At 49.4% G+C, this 20,633-nt stretch overlaps 1 protein-coding gene across 1 annotated transcript in view; it reads right to left on the reverse strand.

The window, feature by feature from the left end:
* ERICH6B (glutamate rich 6B) overlaps window positions 1-20,633 on the reverse strand; it is a 70,569-nt gene that overhangs the window by 26,954 nt on the left and 22,982 nt on the right. Inside the window, exons 4-9 of the mRNA XM_060637156.3 lie at window positions 19,135-19,180; window positions 15,529-15,704; window positions 8,522-8,593; window positions 7,681-7,719; window positions 4,246-4,334; window positions 427-563 (exon numbers count right to left, since the gene is read on the reverse strand). Coding sequence (XP_060493139.3) covers window positions 427-563; window positions 4,246-4,334; window positions 7,681-7,719; window positions 8,522-8,593; window positions 15,529-15,704; window positions 19,135-19,180 — 559 coding nt within the window. The remainder of the gene's footprint in view (window positions 1-426; window positions 564-4,245; window positions 4,335-7,680; window positions 7,720-8,521; window positions 8,594-15,528; window positions 15,705-19,134; window positions 19,181-20,633) is intronic.

Consider the following 20,633-nt stretch of genomic DNA (forward strand, 5'->3'; position numbering starts at 1 on the left):
AGATCATGGCTTTTCCCACTCCAGGGAGCATGGGAAAGCATTAGCTAGCCTATCGTGAAGCCCCCGTTGCCCCTTTTATTAAAGGAAAGGCCAGGGCTCTGACCCTTGCTCCCCGGACTTCTGTATAAGTTCATGGTACCTCCAAGACTTGTCCTGCCCTGGGTCTCCAACCTCTGTCACTGCCAGCCTTTGATCCTATCCTGTACCTCCCGTGCTCGTAGATTTCCTTGCTCTTGGTGGCAACCACATCATTCTGTCTACCTGCCCCTGACCTTCTCTTGCTTCTGTGCTCGCTCTTTGGCTCAGGGGACCTGCCTGGCCCTGGCCTTGGTCTTTTCTCTGGTGGCCCAGTTTATGCTTTCCGGGCTGCCACCGCAGGCCTACCTGAACCCGCTGACCAATAGCTTGATCTCTCCAGTCACTTACAGAATTCCCAGTTTCCTCCTGGTTTCACTCTCCAGAACCCCAGTCAGGGGGATGTCAATATCCTCTTCCAGTTCTTGGCGAGCAGCCATTTCTTTGAGCACGGTCCTAAACACTACCTGATAGGAGCTGTTGAGAACCTACAAAAGGAACATAGAATGAAATACCCAGAAAAGGAGGATTAATGGCTTACTATAATTAAGTACTTTTCAGACTCCCCGAAGTGCCTGGTGAGATTTCAACATGCTAGTAGGAAAACACAAACCCTGGGAACAGTAGGGTGGCCAGTAAGATTTGTTTTAAAGACTATTTCCATTATTCTCATACTCCTCAATCCCCCATTTGCTCTCTCTCTCTCTCTCTCTACATATATATATACACACACATATATAAAATATATATAATATGTAATATTATTATTAATTTTTTAACAGAAGCATGGCAATAAATCTTTTCAGAGCATAAAAGACTCCATTTCCCAAATGTGGAGACGGTTATAGAGCCTAAAAATGCTTCCATGATTTAAGAGCATACCAGGCTTTCTGAGTTGCAGGAAAGGCCAAGCTCCTAGTGGTTGCTTCACTGTGAAGGATGGCAGTCTTCAGGAAAGCAGGGTAGCACCTAACGCCTAACACGTTATAGTAGCGGCCAATTCTGGCTTTAGAGATTCTTCCAAAGTAATGATGTTTCAAGCTGCCTTTTTGTTTTGTAAATTTGACCAATCTATCCCAAATCTGTGATTCTAATACCCGTGAAGCTTTCACGTCGCCCTGCTCACGATGTGAGGTTGAGGTTGAGGCCATTATGGCTGTTCAACATCCGATAACGTACCGTATGCCGTTAACGTATTAGCCTCCTCTGGTAAGCGGAAGACCGACATATCCAAAGTTGTGTGTGAGCTGGGACAAATTTAAGAATGTAGCTTGTGGTTGGCTGGGTTTTTCCAGGTTGGGGGGCAGGCTGGGGTGCCTCAGGTCCCAGACTCCACAGCTCCTCTCCAACTGGGGGTGTTGAGTTAGCTAACCAAGCAGGCTATTACACAGAGGTGGGTGGCTCTCGTGTCATGGGGCCTAGGTAAGCCAGCCAAAATCTAAGCCTATAAAATGCCTCAATGTTATGAATCGAAACCTAAGGACCACCAGTCGCAAGTGGCCAAATGGGCTCTCCCCAGCTCCCGCCAGCAGAGCACTTCCTAACCACTTTCGATTTGGTGGTACACAATTCGAATCGACATATGCTCAAGTAAACTCTTAAAATGTTTTGTAGGCCTCAGTTTATCTCTTAAAACCGGAGTCTGCTTCTGAGCAGGTAGAGGTTAAGGCCCGTGGCACCAATATGGCTGCCTCTAAATTCCTCATTGTTGACAATTCTTCCCTTGGGATGGAGTGACTTCCTATTTGCCTGGGCCAGTGATCTCTCCCCATCGTCTTTGGATTCTGAGTTTTGTTCCCCAGAAACCACGGTGCCCGCTGTGGCCCACCCGACAACAGACCCACGGGGTGGGCCTCGTTGAAGTTCTCGTCCCGTCCAGGCTGTGCCACCCTACTCGATTTAGCCAGCACACGTGACTTCTTAGAGGTCTGTCTCATTTGCTTCCCCTGCCTGTAGAGTAGAGCTAGCCTCCTCACCATGGCAGGTGTATCAAGTACCCCAGTGTTGAGTTCTCCATGCCCAGAGACCTCTCCTGGGTGAATCTCTGGTTCCCGTGACAAAAAACATTTGCACAGCAAGGTTTGTGAGGCGTGGGGATGTCACATAATTAAAACAAGCATGGATCGTGAACTAAAAGCAGCAAAGGGAGCCGAGCTGTCAGAATAGCCAAAGTGTGAGAGCCCCTATCCAAATAGAAGGACTTAGCACCCTCTCTTTAGTTTGTACCCCAGTGGTTTCCGGGATTCCCCCAAAAGGGGCCTCAAAAGTCCACACGGACAAGTCTTTCAGCTACAGGTACCATGTGGCGTTTACGCCATTCTTTCTGTCCTGCTCTGGCCCCGCCTGTCCACCTCTGCCTCCAGTGACGTTGCTCGGCTGCCTTCCAACCCGTACGGCTGCCTATGGTGAGGAGGCCAGTGTCTGGGGCTGGGTGGGGGTGGGCGTGGTGTAGTGCACCTGTCACACGGGGCCTCCCCCGTGTACTGTGCACAACTTCCCGGGAGGTGCCTCCCCTGTGCCTCAGACTGCAGCTGCATCCCGTACGGCACATCTCAGTGGACAGGGGTGCTGAAGGGCTCTGAGCAATTTAAGTTTCTAATTAAAACAATTCAGATTCCAACTCTTGCTGAAAAAAAATCTTTCTACCTTTTCTATTGTAAATTCAGAAGAATATATCGGCTTAATTTTGAGTTCCAGGGACACAAAATTTCGGTCCTGTGATTGTCGTTAGTACCTACAGTCCTGAGAAAGTTTCTTCGCTGTAATGGAAAGGATGCATAATAATGTTTCCACCTGAATCAGCGTGTAAATCTTAGATGTAAGTAGACACAGGAAATTAGAGCCACGAGCTTGCACCAGCAGGTAAAATATTCATGCAGGAAAGAGGACACCGCATACTGTAGATGTAAGGCTTATTCAAACTATTGCGACTTCCCATCTCCTCTCTGGTTATGGGGTCCAGCTGGGGAAGGGACATCCATGGACTCTGGGGGGCCGGTTCTGTGTCCCTCTGAGGGGTCATGGTGGCAGGACGTGGGGAAGGCTAGCTGCCGCGAGCTGCTGCGGTGTTAGCCTGCATGGCACAGGCTGTTGTCTCAGTGTCTGTCCTGCGAGGCTGCCCGTCCCTCGTCCTTTGGTCAGAGACAGCAGGCCTGCTTGTTGGGGTTTCTGAGTTGCTGTCTTTCAGCACGTAATCACCAGGGATATACGAAGCAAAAAGAGAACTCAGGAAACTCCCCACCATGTCATCCCTTGGGTCACGAGGTTACTAGCCAGTCTGATCGCTCTCCACCCTTCAATTTTTTTTTAATGTTTATTTTACTTTTGAGAGAGAGAGAGAGAGAGAGCAAGGAGGAGAGGGGCAGAGAGAGAGGGAGACCCAGAATCTGAAGTAGGCTCCAGGCTCTGAGCTGTCAGCACAGAGCTCGACGCGGGGCCTGAACCCACGAATCGCAAGATTATGACCTGAGCTGAGGTCGGATGCTCAACCGACTGAACCGCCAGGTGCCCCTCTCCACCCTTTTCTTTTCTCCACCCTTGAGAGGCTTCTTTTCTTTTCTTTTTTTTAATAATTTGTTTATTTTTCAATTTACATCCAAGTTAGGATATAGTGCCTCAATGATTTCAGGAGTAGATTCCTTAATGCCCCTCACCCATTTAGCCCATCCCCCCTCCCACCACCCCTCCAGCAACCCCCTGTTTGTTTTCTATACTTAAGAGCCCTTCAGAGGCTTCTTCTATTTGTTTTTTATATAACGTCTAGGGTTTTAAGCTGTAGTAAGTGGGAAAAGTACATCTACTCCATTTTCTAGAATTTAACGTCATTTTTATTGAGGTTTCAACAAAGACTGATTTGCCTTGATATCTAGATAAATTGAATGTTTTATTTTGGGCTTTGCCACCTTTCAACGGGTTCTGGAATGTGATTATATTATCAATAGGGCTCTGAAAGTAGGGCCATGGAGGGTTACCTTTGGTTTTCTTCTGACCCACTTTGATTTAATGTGTGGCATTTAAATTTTCATCTGTTTTAAGAAAAGCTCCTTTGGGCTATGCTAACAACGGAACGAAGCAATGAATCCCGGCACCAAGAGGCAGTTCCCCGCTGGCCTGGGGCCACACTGCTCCAACATCTGGAGGAAGGTGGGCTTGAGTTTTTATCTGACTTACCTTGTTATCGTAGCTCTCAGTTTCCACTGAGTTCGTGGGTTCATTTAATAAATCGTCCCAAAAGCTCTCTTTGGAAACAAACTCCACGGCTTTTGATTTTGGAGGGCACAGCAGAAGCGAAGGCATTTGGAAAAACAGCCACAACAAAACCAAAACCAAAAGGAAACAGAGTTACAGCATTTTGCCCTTTTAAATAAAAATGCATGCATCATCAATAAGGCTTTAGGTAAACTCATCAACTTTCCTAAAGTTCAGCTGGGAGATGTTAATAAAATAGGAATAAAAGGGTCAGTTTCAGTGGCTGACTTTAGAAAGTGTGTGTTACGAGCGGCTGGTGAAGGTTCACCTGACACAGTGACATTTGAGTGAGTCCTGAATGAAGTAAGGCAGCGGACAAGCAGGCAGATAGCTGGGAAAGAACATTCCTGGCAGGGGGCTAGCAGGTGCAAAGGCCCTGAGGTGACAGTATGTGGGAGTGTGGCTGACATAACTGACAAACTGTAAGAGGCACAGTATACCTGGAAAGGGGTGAATATGGAAGGTAGCGGGAGTGGAAATGGGGGAGCGGGGAAGGGGTTACAAGACCAGCCCACAGAGGACCTTATAGGCTATGGGAAGAATTTTAGATTTTATTCTGGGAGAGATCTATTCTGAGTGTGATTTCCTCTTGGAAATCCTGAGGAATATTCCTAACTCCTGCCAGTGTTGTAAAAAAATTGCCGATTTCCAGACGTATGTACGGCTCCTAATTGCGAATTAAAGCATAAGAGATATATTCTCGAGCCTATGAGCGTATAAAAAGCAGAGAGAAAATGCCTTTGTTCTCAAGGTCAGGTACAGCCTGGGCCAGGAGAGGGGCTTAGAGCCTCCAGGGTCGACGGGGTGCAAATTGAATCAAGGAATTGATAATTACATCTTGGGCCCCATCTCCTGCTCCCGCGAAGGTGTGGCTCTTGAGGGGGGCGCTCAGGGACGGGCTCTCAGACGGTAATTGAGCCCCCAGGGAAATTACTGGGGCCTGTTTTCTCAGCTTCAGGATGACAGCAGCTCCTTGAAGCCGGCCCACCCAGAGAGCCCTGAAAATCCACCAGGTTGGTGCAGGGCTGACTTATTGTGTCCGATTTTGTGTCTCTTTGGGGATCGAGAAGATTCTCCGTGATCTCTGCACGCGTTTACCTTGCACTTCTTCCCAGTTTGGGGTCAGTAATAAAAACTCTGTTGGGATAGAGAGCCCCCACTCAGCTGGACCTGCCTTTACCGACACCAGGCCCGGGGGCCTCTCTGCTCGATTCCAGAAACGCCTTGTGCACCCACACTGGCTGCCACGGAAATGGCCGAGAAACGTTTTGAAAAGCCATTCGGGAACACCCAGCAACAATCCATGGGAGTTCCAGCAAGCTCTGAGGGGGAGGCTCCTGGTGGTGGTCACTGGAGAGCGGATGTGGAGGACCTGGGAGAACGCGTCTGGAGAGACGGAGTGGCAGGAGGTGCCTCCCGTGGAAGATTCTTCGAGTATGCGCCCACCCTAGATTGAGAGTGAGAGCCTGGCTCTCGCCCAAATAGCTTAGCAAGTCCCCATCATTTGTGATTCCCCATTTGAATAGGCTTTATGGAATAATGCAAATGAACTCCTTTGAGGGAAACAGAACTAGGTGTTTATCGCGGGAAGAAGGTGGCTTGGCAGTCCTGAATGCCGAACGACAGCCTTCTGAAGGGTTCGATTCAACATAATAATTAACCGTACTAACGTCAACGGGCTCTGTCTCCATGTCAAGACAAGCTCAGCAGTTGTGCGGCAACAGCCACAACTGGGGCTGAACGAGAAGGAAAAGCTTTATGCCTAGTGCCTAATTAACTTTCCCTTTGGGGATTTCTGTCTACCTCTACCTTTGTTCTGGTGAGCTGCTCATCTTCTCCTGTGAGGCCCTATGGGAGGGTTGGTGGGGGCGGGGGAAGTGTCAGGCCCTTGAGCGGTGGCCCTACGGGCTACTTGCAACCTGTCACCCAGCCCCTTGGCTCTCTGGTCCCCTCTTCTGTGTCAGGCTCGTCTTCAGGGCAGCACAGAGGAGCGGGGCTGACGTTGGTAGATGCCAGGCACACAGGATTCCCTAAAGTAGACTGTGTCCTCTCTGGAGCCGATAAAGCACAGATCTTAATTTTTTCTCCATCCAATCAGTGCCTCTCTTCTAATGGCTTTTCCTGCCGGAACCATAGTTCCCGAATTCGGGAGAGATGTTTGAGCCGCCCCTGCAGGGCAGATCCCCTCATTGTGGATGAGGAAAGGGAGAGAGGAAGCAGTGAAGCATGAGCCGTGGGGCTAGCTCTGAAAAATGGGCAACCTAGCTCTGCTGATAAACAGGCAACAGAGGCAACTTTGTCCTGCCTTCACCTCCTCCACCTTTCCTGTACTAAGTTCCTTTTTATTCTCGACAGGTGGGTTGAGGGATTGGCTCGTCTGGTGATTGCTAAGGGCACAAGTCTATAAGCTGTTCTCAAACTTTGCTCCTCGAAGTGGGGCCCATGGATTAGTAGCAGTAGCTGCTGCTGGGAGCTTGCGAGAAATACAGGACCTCAGACCTACTGAGCCGGAATCTGCATTTTAACAAGATCCTCAGTGATCGTTCTGTCCATTAAAGTTTGAGCAGCACAGCTCTAAACCCTCCCTGGAAATGGATTAAGATGAAGACAATTCTATTGATCGGTACCCTTCTGGGGGGGGAGGGGTTGGGTAGCGGGTGGGATACATTGTCTAGAGTCTGAGAGTTTGTTTGATAAGCCACCTATGTGTGCCAGACTTAATCTCCCCCTCAGCCCCTACCATGTTGAAAGACAAGATACTGTAGTCCCTAAATTGTTTCTAATAGGATGGGCCTGGTTAATTGTGGGGCTTTTGCTTTGGGTGTTAGGGTGGGAGGTGTCAGTCGGGATTTTTGCCACCATCAGGATTCCCTCCTGTCCTTCCCCTTCATAGGATTCCTCCTATTAAGCCCTCCTTAATAAAGAATGAACGTGTTTCAAGGCACCATTTGTGGGGGCTCCAATTTATTCCCTACCAAGGTGCCATTGGATATGTCTATTTGGACGGGCCCTTGCGTCCTTGTCAAGCCCTGCTGCCCAGCCCTCGGGGATGCCGGCAGCCAGCTAGACCCTCTTGAAATGTGGGGCTCCTGAGTAAGGGATGAACTTCTCTCCCAGGTCATTCTGTCTTGCTCCAGAGACCCTCTCTCTGTTTCTCATTCTATTCCTCCTCTTCAGGAAAGGACACGGAAACCCATCCAAGTTCAGAGGCCGTGTGCCCAGCACGGCCCCGGGTCCTCTCGAGGACTTGGTGCAAGCTGGACCAGCAAAGGCCCCACCCTCCCGGGGCACCACCCCACAGCCCAGGACACTCTGCGGGGAGCAGGGATCTTTGGATATATTATGCCGGGCGCTTACCACTTTCCTCCTCATGAGCCACGTCAGGGGTAGCACACACTGAAAAAGAGTAGCAACAATTATTGATAGGATGTGGTATGGTGAACTTGTCTGGACCTTTGGGTCCCTGAGGCAATCAGTTTAAAAAGCATGTCCCAGATAGCTGGGGGAGACCAGAGTGGAGATCGTGGGTTTTGGGGTAAGTGGCTTCCACCGTCTTTGGCGGTTTGAGGCCTGTTGCTTACGTTCTCGACAAATAGTGATTCCCCTCCCTCTGTTCACATTTCATCCCGCCCACCAGAATTTAAATTCTGAGAAGGTGTCATTTTTTTCTTTTCACGGGCACACTGAGCTCCTGGAGGAACAGGTGCACAACGTAGCGATTCAACAACTCTACATGCTCTGCTACGTTCACTGCAAGCGTGGCCACTGTCTGTCAGAGGTTGTGATGGTTTTGTCCATCTTATATCCTGCCCAGTACGCAGTAGGTGAACAAATAAGTGTCGGTAGGTATACAGTAAATGTCGCGGAAAAAACTGAGTAGGGGTAACCTATTATCTTTCCTTCCAATTCCAGTGGTAAATACCCTCACCTCCCTTTTCAAAATTCAATTCTCATTCAAATTTAAAAGCACTGTACCCTTTGGCTCTGTTTCTTCCTTGGTCCCTGAGCGTGGCACCAAGCCCTAGAAATAATGCCTTGGCCACTGGCCTTAGGTAAGATTGCTGTATCCTAAAAGGTCAAAGGAGGTCTCTCTTTGGCCGGGGGCACGCTCATCCTGTTATTCTTACCTTCTTGTGGATGGATTTGTTAACTTCTACAAGTCATTTAAAATCATCGTAAGATCATAAGATTTCAATACCTTCCAAATCTGACTTCGCAGTGGTTAGTGTGGTTGTGGAGAGTTTTAGTTTTGATTTTGATTTTGCAGGTGCTGTTGAGAGACAGGAGAAGGTGGCCGTTAGCGATTTTAAACTCCCACTTTCCGAGGGGTCCATATTAGACATTTAGGGCCCGAAGTTCTTCCTCGATGCCCAAGGCTGATCGCGAGAGGGGACGAGCAGATTGGAGGGCACTGGTGGCACCCCCTGCCTCTCGTCCTCCTCTTTAGTTCCGCTAACTTATCCAGGACTGCGGTGAACCAGGGGTCGGGACACGTAGCCCCTCTGTGGCCTTCTCCTCTGGTCACCACAGGGCCAGTTAGGATCCTCAGGATAGACAGAACAGTATGGGGGGAGATTTTGGAGTTCCAAGTCGCTCCAAAGCCATGTGGAAATGTATGGGGTATGCGTGTCACTACGGGAAGTGGGCATGTCTGCCCTCCTGTTGCTCTCTGAGGAGTGTTCGATGGGAGCTGGCCGGGACACAAGGGGGCTATCTAGTACGATCCGCTAAGATACGCAATGGGAGGCTACTGTATTTTCTGAGGACTTTTGTAAGTTCTTGGTTATCGTTATTTTATGTCTGGCGGGATCTTGTAGTCCCTATTCCTTTTTGTGCCCTCCTCACCTCTCCCTCTTCCTATCCCTATACCCATGCATGCGCGCACACGCGTCCTGTATGTAAGTCCTATGTGTGCACAGCAGAGACTAGCAGGCCAGTGGTCAAAAAGCAGAGGCAAACTGCTCTGCCTGCCCCCGGGGGTGTCAGGATTCGAGCCTGGGCCAAGGGGTCAGGACGCAAGCCTCCCGCACCCATGCAGCATCCGTGACTATCAGTCCTTTAGCTGAGGCTGAGCCCTCTGCAGTCAAGGACCTCTCCAGCTTTTAAGAAGACTCATCCCATGCCCCGATGCATCAGCACTCCTGTGGCACTTGGGTAAATTCCTAGCAGTGCTATTGCTGGGTCGTAGGGTAGTTCTATTTTTCACTTTCTGAGGAACCTCCACACTGGTTTCCAGAGCGGCTGCACCAGTTTGCATTCCCACCAGCAGTGCAAGAGGGTTCCCGTTTCTCCGCATCCTCGTCGGCGTCTGTAGTTTCCTGGTTTGTTCATTTTAGCCGCTCCCAATGTTTATAGCAGCGCTTTCAACCATAGCCAAATTATGGAAAGAGCCCAAATGGCCATCAGCTGATGAATGGATAAAGAAGATGTGGTTTATATATACAATGGAATACTACTTGGCAATGAAAAAGAATGAAATCTTCCCATTTATAGCAACATGGATGGAACTGGAAGGTATTATGCTGAGTAAAATAAGTCAGTCAGAGAAAGACAGATATTGTATGTTTTCGCTCATATGTGGATCTTGAGAAACTGAACAGAAGACCATGGGGGAAGGGAAGGGAGAAAAATAGTTACAAACAGAGAGGGAGGGAGGGAAACCAGAAGAGACTCTTAAATACAGAGAACAAACTGAGGGTTGATGGAGTGGGTGAGAGAGGGGGAAATGGGTGATGGGCATTGGGGAGGGCACTTGCTGGGATGAGCACTGGGTGTTGTAGGTAAGTCAATTTGACAATAAATTATATTCATTAAAAAAAGGGGAAAAAAGAGAAAATACTGGAGAAGAACTTTGTTGTTTTTGAGTTGAAGAACTCCTTCAACAAGATAAAAATTGTAACTTATAAAGGAAACTATTAATAAATTCAACGTCATTAAAAATATAAAAAAATAGGGGCGCCTGGGTGGCTCAGTCAGTTAAGTGGCCGACTTCGGCTCAGGTCATGATCTCGCAGTTCGTGAGTTCGAGCCCCGCGTTGGGCTCTGTGCGGACAGCTCAGGGCCTGGAGCCTGTTTCGGATTCTGTGTCTCCCTCTCTCTGACCCTCCCCCATTCGTGCTCTGTCTCTCTCTGTCTCAAAAATAAATAAACGTTAAAAAAAAATTAAAAAAAAAATGTAAAAAAATCAAATAAAAAAGAAGAAAACTCATCCCACTGTGGCATAGCTCTGTTAGGGATTTTTTTTTTTTTGAACGTATTCCCCCAAAGGCGGTCCTACTCTAGCCCTTCAGCGCACAGGCAGAGTCAGACCTCGTCCTTGTGCGGAGAGCATCGATGCTTGAAGGCAGTTATCCTCTCTCAGAGCCACGCGTCTTCCAGGCTTGCCACCCCCTTGGTGCCAACACGTCTGCGGATGACGCAGCCTCTGAATCTGCCTAACACCGCTCTCTCCTCCGAGTCTGCGTCCAACTCTCATGCGGCGTGGCAGTCCTCACGCTGAACAGCTGTCCCGGGGCTGGCTAAAGCAGGACTGATTTCCGTTTGTATCATCTTTTAACCGTATTTGGTTACGCTAACTTTTCCAGCACTCACATCAGTCATACCACTGACTTCTTAAACTTGTGGATGAGTAAAGTGTCTACCCCTAACAGGCCTTTGTACTTGTACTTTGTACTTTGTACTTTCCCATCCTACCGTTTCTGTGCGCTTCAAAGCAGGATCCGCTCTAAGTTAGCGCTGGACTTTATGTAGCTAGTCCCGGGTCAATGTTTCCGCCTGTCAGGATTGTTTAGAATCTGATTGCATTATCCCCATCAACCAACAGCTTCAGGTCGTCTGCAAATATAAATATCCCTCCTCCGTCCGTATCCAGGTCTGTGCTAAAATGTCCCGAGCCCTGTGGCTCCCCACTAGAAACTGGGTTGACTCTGATCCTTAAACAGTATCTCTGCGGTGGTTATTCGACAGTTCTCATTCTATCATTTTCTATTAGCATCCACCTGACACCTCTCCATCTCGTCCACGGAATAGCAGGAAGGCTTTGCAAATGAACCCCCTTATGGAACGTGGGCCTACTGGGTTACCACAGTTCCCCCGATCTACGAACTTCGTCAAGAAGGGACCTTGATTTGTCCTTAGCCTATGCTGGTTTCTTGTGACCATTTTGCTCTCAGTATTTTTGCCCCGGGTTGGTCGCACAGACTCATTTCCCATTTCCTCAAAAACCATACATGTGATTAAGCCACTCTCGCTCTATAGATATTCTGGTGTATGTTTTATCCCGGTCAGGACACGGAGTTATCGTTCCCTTCTGATCTTTTCACCAGCCTTTGGTTTCTGCTATTTCTTGCCTAATTTTGTGGCATCTATTTCAATCCAGAGATCACTTTTCCTTCTTAGAGAAGTCAAAATTAAATAGCAAAGAACCGGACTTTCTCTGACTCGTTCCTCCGAATTGCACTATAAACAGTGTCCCTGTTTGCCTTGCTCTTCTTCTTGCTCCAATCATATTTTATTTATTTCTAAAAAATCTTTAACGTTTATTTATTTTTGTGAGAGAGAGAGAGAAAGAGCGCAAGTGGGGGATGGGCAGAGAGAGAGAGACACAGAATCCAAAGCAGGTTCCAGGCTCTGAGCTGTCAGCACAGACCCCGACGCGGGGCTCGGACTCACAAGCTGTGAGATCATGACCTGAGCTGAAGTTGGAGGCTTAACTGACTGAGCCACCCAGGCTCCCAACCCTAATCATATTTTAAAAGGACCCTCTTTTTTTGTGGCTGCCTGCATGATGATGATGATGATGGTGGTGGTGAGGGGGATGGTGACAACAATGACTTTTTGGGAAGAATAAGTTTGTCCTGGGCTTCAGCTCTCCTGGCACTATTCTTAAGTTTGAGCCATTTTCCTACCTTTATCGCAGGTAACCTTCTCATCTTTTTAGCCTCTGTGTGTGATCTTTCAAAATCTGAGTCTACTGGAGGAAACGGCACTGGTCTGCACTTTGCGGAGTTTTCCAACCGTCTTCTCCATCCGGCCAGGTGGCTTGAAGTAAACTCCACTGACAGCCCTTCCTCCCTCTGTTTATCCCCACCCACATTCCTATACGGACAGTATCTCTTTGTATATACATCTTTCTATACGGAGCCCCCTTCCTACCAAGACTTTTTTGGGGAGTAGGATACACCCTCCTATCACCATATCTGGTCCTGAGTCAGGTGAGGATTAAACAACAATTTTGCAAGTATTTAACAAATATTTACAGTATACTCACACAGGCTTACTATGTGCCAGGCACTGAGTCTTGAGGATTTTTACAGCCATAGGCATAATGCTCTGTGTTAGAACTTCTGCAGTTCTTTTTTTTAATAAATTTTTTTTTAACGTTTATTTATTTTTGAGACAGAGAGAGACATAGCATGAACGGGGGAGGGGCAGAGAGAGAGGGAGACACAGAATCAGAAGCAGGCTCCAGGCTCTGAGCCATCAGCCCAGAGCCCGATGCGGGGCTCGAACTCACGGACCGCGAGATCATGACCTGAGCTGAAGTCGGACGCTTAACCGACTGAGCCACCCAGGCGCCCCAGAACTTCTGCAGTTCTTTACGATCCTCCTCTGTGCCTGGATAGGTAGACACCTGAGGCCATCAATAGCCTTCCTGGTCCTCCCTCGGAACACTTCCTTACATACGTCATGAGGCATTTCTTGTGCCGTTAGCACAGTATCAGACTGTGTATCAGTATCAGACTGTTAGCTTCAGTATCAGACTGCCACTCTCCGTAGTAATAGGTTTCAAGGATTTATCTGGGTGTTTTCCCTCCACATTCGGTTCAAAGTCTTATTTGTTGAGAAGGGCCTTGCCATGTAAAATGCTGTTTCTGGCCCGCGGGGGTTGAACAATCCCATAACTTACAAATGCTTTAAAAAGAGGAACCTAGCCCCCGTGAAATTTATCCTCCACTTGAGGTTCTCTGGTTCTCCAGTGTTCCCATGCCTATGAATCCTCTGGGGATGTTGTTAAGAATGCAGACAGGGATCCTGATAAGGCTGGAAGTCTGCATCTTTACAGGAAATCTGGGACAGGGATGCACAGTCCCGGGCCCGGAGGAATCGCATTATCGATGCCTGCTCTCACCTCTGCTGTTCCCACTGGCCCTCAGCCCTACACAGCCAGCGTTTTGGCTTGTTTTTGCCTTGAATGTCTGTGTTTCTCCAACAAGTGGTTGGGTGGCTCCTGCCCCGGGCTGAAAGCAGATTCTTTTTTGTGTCTTGCCTCCTTGGGAGTCCTTAGTGTTCTGTACTCCAGCTGCAGAAGGACTGGCTTTCCTTCATGGCATGGGCCCCATCCCGTCACCCACGCATCATTTTCCCTGTGTCACTTTCCTCTCTCTCCTCTTGACGTGGGTTTGAGCCCTTGCACCTTCCTGGACCTCTGTACTTCCTGTTTTTTTCCTGCACACCGTCACTTTCTCTTACAACTCTTTCACTTCAGAAGGAAGTATCTTTGCCATCGGTTTGCCCCATCCCATTGCCCAGACATAATCATGTACATGTTATAGGCACATTTGGCCCAACTGTTAGCCGTGCTCTCCAAAGGATGGCTTGCAAATCCAAGGCAGAAGGGGAAAGAAAAACCTCCACAAATTTTAGAGAATTGCCTGCTGTCCCTTGTGTTTCAACCTCTTCACGTAACTGCAGGAACCTGGGTGTGTCCCTGGTCCTGGCTTAGAGCCTCCAACCCAGAGCACATCTTTGGCCCAAGCCACCCATGTCACAATATTTGATCAGCAGGCACTTCCCGTGGGTGGCTAGACTTTTAATAAACACCAAACATATGCTGGCTGTAAAGAACTCAGTGTTAAAAAGATACTTAGCTGCAAAACGTGCCCCTACAGACCAAATATGCAGAGTGCTTCAGACCTAAATTAGACACAGACATGATTAGCTCTGTAAATTAAGCTTAGGGACCGAAAGGATCATGAATGAACACGTCAGATAAAACAATGACGGCAGGAGGCTCTCTCTCTCTGGAGGTGGGTCCACAGCTATAAGGACAGGCTTTGGTGCCCCCCTTCCCTCCCCCCAGCCTTCTTCTATCTTCTTTCTTCCCTCCCACATCCTTTCAAGCTTAGCACTGGCCCTTTACAGGCTATTACCCAGTAAATGACTTTAAGAATCCTGCTTATGAATATTTAGATAAATGCTCAGATTCTCCCCAGCTGTCATGCTTATTGACTTTGAAATGGTTCCAGTTCTCAGGGCTCCCTCGGAGCTCACGTGCTGACCGAAGTCCCACACGAACTGATTTAGCCCATAACATACTCTTCATCCTGCCTGGGCTGCCCGCGCCACTGGGCTCCTGGCCTGCGTGGCCCTGCCCTCTGCCCCTCCCCCCTCCCTCATAGGGTTTCTGGCTCTTAATTTCATTTAACCACATTCGAGCTACAAAATATAGCAGGCACGGATGCAGGCAGGGGAAGGGGGGGGGTGATGGGGGAATCTAATTTACCGCTGCCATGACTACAGATGTGAAATGAATCTGTGAACCCGTGATGGATCAATCTCACGAAGGCGGGATTTAAATTATTAATAACGGCAAGAAATGCTATTCAGTGTTCCGTCCCAGGATCCTAGAGTGAGGGGACTTTGGGCTTAATTGGGTAGAGGATTAAGATTCTCAACGCAATCTTGCCAAACTGTCTCTGGAGTCTCTCCAGGCTGTGGCTACAAAAGTTCACGCTGCCGATGATTTTGGCTGGTTCTGAATCTGGGCTGGCTTTGCCTGCCTGCTGAGACAGAATCCCATTTGCCACTGTCCACGTGATCATCCGGATACAGCCCATCACCCCGAGGAACCAGCCTGTAATCTGGGAAGGTAATGGCCTGTGTCCCCGAGGGAAATAGGGCCTGTGTTCATGTAGAACGGGAACAGGAAGGCTAATGAAAAGAGAGGGGAAGATTGAAAAAGGTATTTATTCTAGCACTTTGCTGATGCTCTTTCTCTGAGGGGGGTCTGGGCTGGAGGATGGGGGTGGCAGGGCTAGTAGAGGAGTTTAACTTTTTCCCTAAAGTACCATATCGAATGGCACGGGAAGAAATATCTGTCATTAGCATGAGAGGCAATGCGGGAGCCCCGCTCTTTCACACGCACGGAATGCATGCCCCCTCCAGCCCCCTGTGTGATGGCCAGCAGGGGGCAGTTCCCCTTACCCAACTTAGTCTCATAGATCCATTCTGTCTGCGTGCTCTCGTCATGCCAGGCCAGAAGTTCTCCATCTTGCTGCACGGAGGATGTGGAAGGCATCGCATCATGGTATGGAGACTCGTGGGACAATTCAGAGATGAAAGGAGGGGCGGCGTAGAAGGTGGTCCCCTGAGCGGGTTCCCTGTCAGAAGGGAGCACAGGGGCGGGTCAACTTCCACACAGGGGTCCGGGCAGGCACTGGGTTCTATGGCCTGCTGGGAAAGTGGGGGTGGGGTGCTACCCTCTGTCTCCTGCAGACTCTGCCCGTCCCAGATGGTGGATGTCGCAGGTTGAGAGGGACCAGCTTGTAGATGGTGGTAAATAGGCCCATGAGCCATTCCGGGCGGCGTAGCCCCACGTCGCCAACTGCTGCTTCGTTTGGAGTAGAAGTCTCTACGGATGCCTTCAAAGGCCAATGGGCCAGGCTTCCATTACTGACACTCTAGTGTTGCAGAACATTCTCTGTCCTTCCGCGTTATGACCCTGCCCATTTCAGTGGCCCTTTCTGCCTCACTGCTGCCTCAGAAAGAGTGGGAAGAAATACCAAAGTAGATCCTGCAGCCTAAAATCAAGCCCTGAGGCCTGTCCCCTCTAGTCTGCCCACCACAGATACCGCCATTATGGAGAAAGGTTTCCACAGGGCCTGCTGACAGAGCAGTGGCTGTGAGGCAGAGATCCTGCCATTTGACAGCTTAGTATCAAAAGGGGCAACCCCAAAACACCACAGCTGTGTTCTTCCTCGGGAATCTCTGGCTTTTAAGTGGGAACAAAACCCCATAATTCAAAGGGACGAGAGGGGTCTTTGGGGGTATTTCAGCCCTGAGGTCACCTCATGTAAACCGGTCGAATGGCAGAGACAAGCGTGAGGGGCAACGCCAACCCAAGTGGGTGGCGACTGGGGTTGGTAGACAAAGCACGGACTTCGGTGTCAAACGACCCGAGCTTAAATCTTGGCTCTTGCACGATTGTGGAGTAACTTTGGGTAACCTACTTAACTTCTCTGTGCTTCAGCTTCTGCACCTTTCTGATAATCATACCTCCCTCATAGATCCTCACCGGTGGGGACGAGACGAGACGAGAGTGGGCAACGTGGTCTTAGCTGCTGTTGTTCTTACTGGGGAGGTAAGGTCCCAGAAGGTTCTTACTGGGTTCGGTGGCCCTTCAGCGACAGGCCTGTTCCCTGTGTGGGCCAGGGTTCCCCTACGCAGAGGGGGACGGGGAGGGGGCTGCATTCTGAGGCTGGGGGGGGGGGTGAAGAGGTTGAGGGAGAGGGGAGGAGGCCACTTGCTGTACCCGGGAGGCTCAGTGCCTGTGGGAGCTACAGACAGATCTCGTTTCACTTCCAAGGGGCCCGTGGGAAGGCCTGGGTCTGTGCCAGCCTGCGGCTAGGGCAAAGTGGCTGTGTTCTCAGGATGCGCCATTAAAAAGGAGTAGTGGGGTCAAGTGGCAAAATGGCAGATCCTAGATCAGGTGACCACAGGGATCGAGAGCTGGTGGACATAGGTAAGCTCTTCAGGCAAGTGTCAACCCTTGCCCTGTTCCGGGCCTCAAGGCCAGATCAGGAAACTCTCCTGGGCTTTATCTTTTTAGCGGGATGATGCCTGTCCTGTCTCACTCCCTGGTGACCCCGAGAGGTAATGCAAGTCCCCATGAAAAGACTCTGAGGAGTCAAAGCAGCCAAACACGATGAGGGGGTTATACTTAAGGTAATGGTGGCCCTATCTGGTCATTGCCATCGCCATGTACATTTACTCAACGTCCTCCCTGCCTGCCACACCTGCCTTGGGCTGGGACGGTGCAGGGTCTCTGGGGCACCTGTGGAGGCGGGGCTGGGGTTCTGGCCTCCTGAGCCAAACGCCAGCTCCCTGCCCCGTCTGCAGTGGAAGGGTTCAGGAAGAGCCATGGATCCTGGATCCTGGGGAGCGTGGATGGTTGCGGGCCTGCGTGGTCAGCTGTTTCAGAGTGGGGGAGGGGCCTGGTGTGCATGGGGTGGGGGACCTTCAGGGCATGCGTGTAGAAGTGGGAGAGGGAGCCTTCCTGTTTATCAGGGACCCACGAAACGCTGCTGAACCTGAACCTGCTTCCTTTTCCCACCCCCTGCCTTAACAAACACATATGAGTGTAACACGTCCTGCCTGAAGTGGTTTGCACAATTTCAGTGTCTCAGCAACCTTGTGCCAGGAAAAGCCAGGGGCTCTCTGAGCACCCATGGCCCAGACCTGGACTCTGGGAGCCAAGCCAAAAAGCGTGTGACAGACACAGGTGAGGCCCCAGGGCCCCTCCGATCCTCATGCACTCCTCGGTGACAGGAAAGCCACTCAGCTGGAATATGAATAAAGGGCTGGAAGGGTGCATACGTTTAGGTCAAAGCTGACCAGGAATCATGACTCTTGTCGCAGGCGTGCTAAGTTTCCATGCGGTGGCTCCTGGAGGGCAGGCCAGGAATGACAACGAGCCACAGTGCTTACTGAACACGTCGTGTGAACTGGGCACGGTTCTCAGGGAGCCCAGTGAGTTACTACTCCTTTCATCCCGACCATAGCCTCATACGGCTGAAATTCTTACTGTCCCCATTTTATGAAGGAAGAGTCTGGGGCCGCAGGAGATTACGTGGCTGCCCTGGGGCACACAGCGGGCTGGGTGGAGCCGCTGACATTCGCACCCAAGCAGCCTGGTGCTCGAGTCCCTGTTCCAGTCACAGCCTTTCCAGTGGTCCCTGCCACATTGCTTAACACGCTGTCGGTATCAGCAATGGAGGTGAAGGGGCCTCGGAAGAGCCCCTCCCTTTGAGGTGTTGCTTCAGTGGAGGCGAGGCCGTCAGACCCACCGGTGCTCAGCCTCCCGCAGTGTGCAGCCTGGAGCGCAGGACCCGGCGGGCTCACGGGGCTGAGGGGTAGCCCTCAAGTTGTAACCTGTGGGCTCCGAATGCGGAGCAGCAGTGGTCTCCTTCCTGTGTCTCACCATAACGGAACTGGCCTCGTGCTTTCTTTGTATCTAATGCCAACCCACTTCACCGGTGGACACAAATGTCCCCCCGCCCCCCCCCCCCAATCATCCTTTGGGGAGGGATTGTGGGGGAGGAGACACAAGGACAAGGCCTGTGAGTGGGAAGTCGGGGGTACCCCCCACCTTGGTTTCTGCAGAGCTGAGCGCATAGAAGGAGGCATTGACATGCCTGAACGAGGCAGATGGCAACTCTCTTTGGGGCATTGTGTTTACGGTGAGCACGGCTGCAAGCCCCTTGCCACCTCTCCCAGGTTGAGACCTTGTCTGCGGACTCAGATGGCTCCTGCCCTTTCCTCTCTGTAGTGCTGGGCATCCAGGAATCGGACCTTGGGAACTGTCTCTCACCCTGTGAGTGGCCGAGTGGCAGAAGGCAGTGGTGGGAGGTCCTTTCTGTGTGACTCCCCAAGATCCCCGTCCCTCCACCGCAACCCCTCCTTCTCCAGGGGGCCTGTCCCCTGCACTGCCACCCCACCCCCCTGCTCCCCGGCTTCGGGACGCAAAGGCTCCGGAAGCAGCATCCCTAAGCACGAATTTCCATCCGATTTATCCAAAAAGAAAACTATTACCTTGTAAGGACAGGCAGGTTTTTCCATGAATACATCATATTGAATTCTATTGGAAAAAGAACAGGACAATATTGAAAAAAAAGAAGGCATCTTTTTTTTTTTTTTTTTTTTTTTCTTATTTAAAAATGTGTGGTCGGGGTGCCCGGGTGGCTCAGTCGGTTGAGCGTCCGACTCCGGCTCAGGTCATGATCTCACAGTTCGTGAGTTCGAGCCCTGTGTCGGACTCAGTGCTGACAGCTCAGAGCCTGCAGCCTGCTTCGGATTCTGTGTCTCCCTCTCTCTCTCTGCCCCTCCCCACTCATGCTCTGTCTCTGTCTTAAAAATAAATAAAAAATTAAAAAAAAAAAGTGCTGTCAAGTATGTGATGCTAGGTTTGGGGTGGAGAGGCCCCGATTTGTAGAATTTTTCTATTTTTACTTGTCGTTAGTATTGTCTCTCTTAATGGTTTCCTTTAGAAATTACAAGGTTAAATTTCATAAAGTCAAGGAGAACTCAAGAAGATAATGTTCATGAAAGCATGGATTTTGGAAATTCAAGTTTGCTTTGTTAATCTTCGGGTTATCAGGCCTCCTTCTGTCCCGAGGTGAAGGCTATCTGTACAGAAGAGGTAACTGAGGTTCAGAATATTTTAATATTTTAATTTTAATATTAATATTTTATTTTAATACGAGTATTAAATATTTTTTATTTAATATTTTAATACGAGTATTAAACATAACATAAATATAAATTAATATACATGTTAATATTTTAATCTTAAAATATAAATATTTTACAATTTAGTTTTAATGTCAAAGAGGCTGTTTGTGTCATTTAATTACCCATTTGCCTGGAATGATACGTTAGGAATTTCGTGCACAACTGGGATAAAATATGCCACCAATTCTCATAATAGAGACCGGTAGAATGGAAGGAGGAAAGAGATAAGAACCAGAATTTGAAGTCTGGAACTTCGATGTTCAACGCTTTTCCTTACCCACAGTTTACCCATGAGACAGAGTATTATTGAGGAATATTACTTGTATGTTAAAATGATGTCTGCAAAAACCAATCGACATGGGCAAATGTTCAAGTCACGACACGGTTACAAAAGTAAAATACAAAGTTGCACGTACCGTGTGTTTAAAACAGTGAAAACAAAACTGCAAAACAAGGAGCACCACCACCACCAAATAGAGAAGAAATAAGAGTGGAAGGACAGAATGAGAATCACTAAAAAGTGAATCAGCTCTATTTATATTTGAATGTTGGTAGAGTGGACAATGTTTTGCTGCTCTCTGCTTTCCAAGTTTTCAATTAAAAAAAATGAACAAAAGCAAGGGGCGCCTGAGTGGCTCAGTTGGTCGAGCACCTGACTCTTGATTTCAGCTCAGGTCTTGATCTCAGGTCGTGGGATTGAGTCCCGCCTTGGCGTCTGCACTGAGCATGGTGCCTGGTTGGGATTCTCTCTCTCTCCCTCGCTTGTGTGCTTTCTCTCTCTCAAAAGCAAACAAACAAAT

The sequence above is a fragment of the Panthera onca genome, chromosome A1 (genome assembly GCF_046562875.1).
Source record: "Panthera onca isolate mPanOnc1 chromosome A1, mPanOnc1 haplotype 2, whole genome shotgun sequence".
NCBI lineage: Eukaryota > Metazoa > Chordata > Mammalia > Carnivora > Felidae > Panthera > Panthera onca.